The sequence below is a fragment of the Salvia splendens genome, unplaced genomic scaffold (assembly GCF_004379255.2).
Source record: "Salvia splendens isolate huo1 unplaced genomic scaffold, SspV2 ctg327, whole genome shotgun sequence".
NCBI lineage: Eukaryota > Viridiplantae > Streptophyta > Magnoliopsida > Lamiales > Lamiaceae > Salvia > Salvia splendens.
Genome location: NW_024598970.1, coordinates 27,328 through 31,821, shown reverse-complemented (window position 1 = coordinate 31,821; position 4,494 = coordinate 27,328). Strand labels below are relative to the sequence as shown.

The window sequence follows — 4,494 nt, the reverse complement described above, 5'->3', positions numbered from 1 at the left end:
CTCCGATGCAGAAAGGCGCATCACCGGCAGTTTGCCGAGCTCTCGGAATCTGCCACCCGAAGGCCGTGGACCTTGAGAAAAAGAAGATGTAATTGGGTTCGGGGCAGGAGAGGTACTGTATGTAGTCCTCGGTTCACGCGGAATCCATTGTTGATGCTGATAATTAGAGGTTGACGGTTGATGCTCCGGACGACATGCCGATAATTCCTTGGCCAAGGCAAAAGCTGCAGCAAGTGTAGAAGGGCGATGTAACTTGACCTCCCGTTGCAATGGTTGTTTAAGACCAGCGATATAAATGGGAAGAAGAATATAATCCGGGACGCCGGAGAGCTTATTCTGCAATCTCTCAAACTCAAGGTGATAATCCGACACCGTGGCGGTTTGACACAATTTTGCGATTAAGCCAATGTAACTTTCATAACAGTCCGGATCGAAACGATAACGTACGTCGGATAGAAAGTCTTGCCAAGTAACAAAATCATTATTAGAGCAATAATGTTTTATCCATTCGGAGGCCGGCGGGTCGAATAATGGGACGACATAGTGCAGCCTGTTTGTATCCGGCATCATCAGATGATCGAAATAATATTGGATTTTGAAAATCCAATTTGCTGTGTCAGTACCGTCAAAACGGGGAGGATCCAGACGAACACCTCTGTGTTGATCATGACTTCCGCGAGGCTGTCGATCTGCCGAGGGATACCAACAAGAAGTAGGCCGAGGCCCGACCATTGGTGAAGAAAAAGGGCGGTCGACGATCGGCGTTGGGCCGTACTGTGAATGCACCTGATTAGTTGGTAGCGTGTGTGGATGATAAGGTCGAGCATGAGCATATGGATCAGAGCCGTACATTGGAGGAAAGTTGTATTGGAGAGGCAGTTGTGGTAGTACGAATCCAGTACGTGGAGGTTGTGAAGATGTAGTTACTTGTTGGTAGTGGGAAAGAGGAGTTGTGGACGGTTGTGGAGGAAATTGAAACCCACTAACTGCTGGATTGGGCGGTTGCTGAATCGGATGAGGGTGGAGGACTGCTGCGGAGAGTGGAATAGCATATGGTGGATCATGATCGGGCCGGGGAGGAACACGATGGTCTATTGTCCGGTGTTCAGATGCAGCCAATCGTGACTCCAATCTTGCAAACGAGGACATAAACCACTCCCACTGACCGGTGGACATGACCTCCGAGGCAGGAGCGGCCACCGTCGGCATGTTCGGATCAGGCCGAACAACATCAGTTTGCGGCAACCCGAGCTGTTCCCGGCTGGGAATGATAGGTATGTCATTGGGATTGGTAGCCATGAGATGAAGGCACCAGATGATACGATGTTGATCGTATCGGAAGCTTGGTCGGCGGCAAGAAAGCTCGGCGACAAGAACTGCGGAGAGTTCCTCCGTCAAGCAGTAACTTGAGTTTGATTAAAAAGGAAGAAAGAAAACGGCAATTTTGGAGTAAACTTGTCATATGTTATTGATTGATAGTTGAAAAGTTCTCCTTTTTTTATCTAAGACCCTAGGGCGGTTTGACCTCCTATCTCTCGAGAAAGAACCACAAAGAAAACCCGAGATTGAGCTTATAATTACACTCGACTCCCTACTCTATTACATTAGATAAACGAGCATAACTAACTATAAATAACTAACTCCCTACTTAGTCTTGGAAACGAATTGGAGGCCTCCTTATGCGAGGTGGTGGAACATGGGACGAGAGGCCGACGATAGCTTCATCTGCAGAGTCATCTGCATACTCTTCTGATGTTGGGTTCTTATCAGATACTATCTCATAATTTCATTACCTATTACGGCAAAGCCATTTCTGTTCATGGACAGAGAGAATGATCAGATCATAAAAGAGGACGGTTTTCACAAATTTATAAATCTTACGAACCATTCGATCAATGTTTTTAAATTTTAAAGGACCAAAATGCAAAATTCAATGACCTAATTTTCGATTTGTTGTTAGTTATCCATCTCATCTATGTTCGAATTTGGGGTTCTGCGACTCAGTCAAGCAGCCACAAGCCGGCAATCTGATGAGATTAACTGTTCCGACCAAATTTGCTCAGCCTCAATCTCCGCCCCTTCTCTTCGCCTCTCTCTTTCAACGCTCCACACGTAATCTCTCTCTCTCTCTCCACTTCAACTTATACGACTATATCTACCAAACCTCAGTTATGTTTAAATTTGCCTTGCACATGTTTGATTAAATGCCTAGTATTAATTTGTTTTGGTAAAAGGGGTGCCTAATTGGCTAAGTAGGAGGCCTATCGTGACTGCGATTAGGATGGCTTGGGGTTCGGAGAAGACTGTGGAGCATTCGACAATGGGATTAGTGCGGCCGGCAACTGCAGATTATGTAGGAGAGGCGATTCAAGCGGTCAAAGCCGGAAAAGTAATCGCTGTGCCAACTGACACCCTCTATGGCTTTGCTTGTGATGCTTGGTATTATCCCTATTATCATATTCTTTTCATTTATCCCCACCTTTAAATTCCTTTTCAGCCATTAATTTCTCTATTGTGCTCTCTTTGATGTCTTTGTGGTGTTAACACTGCTTCTTGAATTTCTAAGCTCTCAGGTTGTTTTCAAGTTTTAATCTTTATTCAGTTATTGTTGTTTTTGTGTTAAAGTATACTTGATTTATTTGTTTATGTAATTTTAGGCTTAAGAATGATGAGAATTTCTGGTCTGAAATGTGATAAAAAAGGGTTAGGAGATTGATGTGTTTGTACTTTGTGACTGTTTGCATAAGTTTTATCTTAGATTGGTGGCTTGATGTTTATCTTTGATTTCTGGATGCTGCAGCTCAATGGAAGCTGTGCACCGGACATATGAGATCAAAGGCCGAAAGCATACTAGTCCCCTAGCTATCTGTGTTGGGGATGTTCAAGATATACAACGTTACGCCACTACTCACCATTTGCCTCTCGGGTTGCTTGATTCACTGCTTCCTGGACCTGTAACACTGGTATTAAGACGAGGTAGTTGAGAGAAAAAGTTTCCGTTAATTATTAGTTTGTTGAACAGTCTTGGTTCTTCTTCTTAATGTTTGAATTCTCATCTCAACTTTTGAATTTCGTGCTACTTTTCCACCTTATTACTTGCAGTTAATGCATTTCTGTTTCTTTGCTAATATATATGTGTTAGGGGATTCAAGCATCCTTGAAAAGTCTTTAAACCCTGGGCTGGACAGCATAGGTGTGAGAGTGCCCGACTGTGATTTCATTCGGCTCATTGCTCGTGGTTCACAGAGCGCCCTAGCCCTCACTAGTGCTAACCTTAGTGGGCAGCCTAGTAGCGTAGATGTGAAAGATTTTGAGAACCTTTGGCGGCATTGTGCATACATTTACAACGGCGGGCTGCTTCCTTCGGGACGTGCAGGGTCAACAGTGGTCGATCTTACCAGGCCAGGGGAATTCAAGATTCTGAGACCGGGAAGGTAAGCATCCTAATATTATAGTATGCCTCTTTTTGGATTACAAATTGGATATTGGTTTGGATCCTAACATTTGGTAGGTAAACATTTTTAATGATCGACAAAAAAATTTAATGTTGGCAGTGCGAAGGAGGAGACAATTGCAATCCTAGAGAGATATGCTCTAGTAGAAGAAAATAGTGTCTCATGACCGCATTCACAATTTCCACATTTGAATGTTTGTCGCTTTGATTATACTTGTATTACTCTTCTCTTCATGTAAAATTTTATACGGAATCAATTCGATTGCAAGTTGAATTTCAATCTGATATTATCTTACATTTAGCTGCCTATGTTAAATATCTTCAAAAGTAAAAGAAAGTTCAAAATAATTAATAGCGAAATTTGAAACACGGAAGTGAACGTTGAACCTGAACGTATGGAGAGTTGATTTATTTTTATTTTTCTTTTTCTTTTAGGGGCATAAAGAATTTTAAGCAAATAAGTAAAGAATTGACTACTTAGTTATTTCGCAAATTTGATAAATTTTTTAATTGAAAAGAACATAAATTCATCTTTTACTTGAAAATAAAATTAAACTTATGGATTTTGTACACATATTCACTAGTCCCACCCATCTTAGACACATGGAATACAAATTATGGAAATTTATCTGCTAGCGAAACTAGGGGTGTCGAAAAGGGTAGCAGGTATCGGGTATTTCCCTACCCGATACCCATCTGCTATCGGATACCCGTTACCCGCAAAATACGGGATCAAATAGCAAAATTTTCAAAATGTCAGGTATCAGGATACCCAATTGGGTATACCCGAATGCCCGAATAAATACCCGACTCAGATTTAGGGAGAGAATGATTATTCCCATATTTATACAACACATATCATCTACTATCATTTGCCTCATTTTTAATGTGGGACAACTTAGTCAACTATCATTTACCTCATTTTGCCTCATTTTTAATGTGGGACAACTTAGTCAACTATCATTTACCTCATTTTTAATGTGGCCACCACTATTATTTCAGATTTTATTCAAATACCATATCAATTTGAATCAAGATGA

The 4,494-nt window shown here is 41.7% G+C and overlaps 1 protein-coding gene across 2 annotated transcripts; it reads left to right on the top strand.

Moving 5' to 3' along the window:
- The first annotated feature begins 1,700 nt into the window (after positions 1-1,700).
- Positions 1,701-3,734, top strand: LOC121789753 (yrdC domain-containing protein, mitochondrial-like). Of its 2 annotated transcripts, none has more exons than XM_042188126.1 (5): positions 1,701-2,112; positions 2,257-2,439; positions 2,801-2,976; positions 3,143-3,434; positions 3,555-3,734. In XM_042188126.1, the coding sequence occupies exons 1-5, from the start codon at positions 1,976-1,978 to the stop codon at positions 3,619-3,621; spliced, it is 855 nt and encodes a 284-aa protein (XP_042044060.1). In that variant the 5' UTR covers positions 1,701-1,975; the 3' UTR covers positions 3,622-3,734. The 2 variants fall into 2 exon arrangements, with proteins under 2 accessions (XP_042044060.1, XP_042044061.1); XM_042188127.1 differs by having other exon boundaries at positions 1,706-2,112; positions 2,235-2,439.
- Positions 3,735-4,494: the final 760 nt, after the last annotated feature.

Excerpts from the sequence above, each read along its gene's own strand:
- LOC121789753 (XM_042188126.1), top strand. The coding sequence starts at position 1,976 with ATGTTCGAATTTGGGGTTCTGCGACTCAGTCAAGCAGCCACAAGCCGG. Across the intron at positions 2,113-2,256 it reads TCTCTTTCAACGCTCCACAC|GAGGCCTATCGTGACTGCGA; the intron begins GTAATCTCTCTC and ends TTGGCTAAGTAG. Across the intron at positions 3,435-3,554 it reads AAGATTCTGAGACCGGGAAG|TGCGAAGGAGGAGACAATTG; the intron begins GTAAGCATCCTA and ends TAATGTTGGCAG.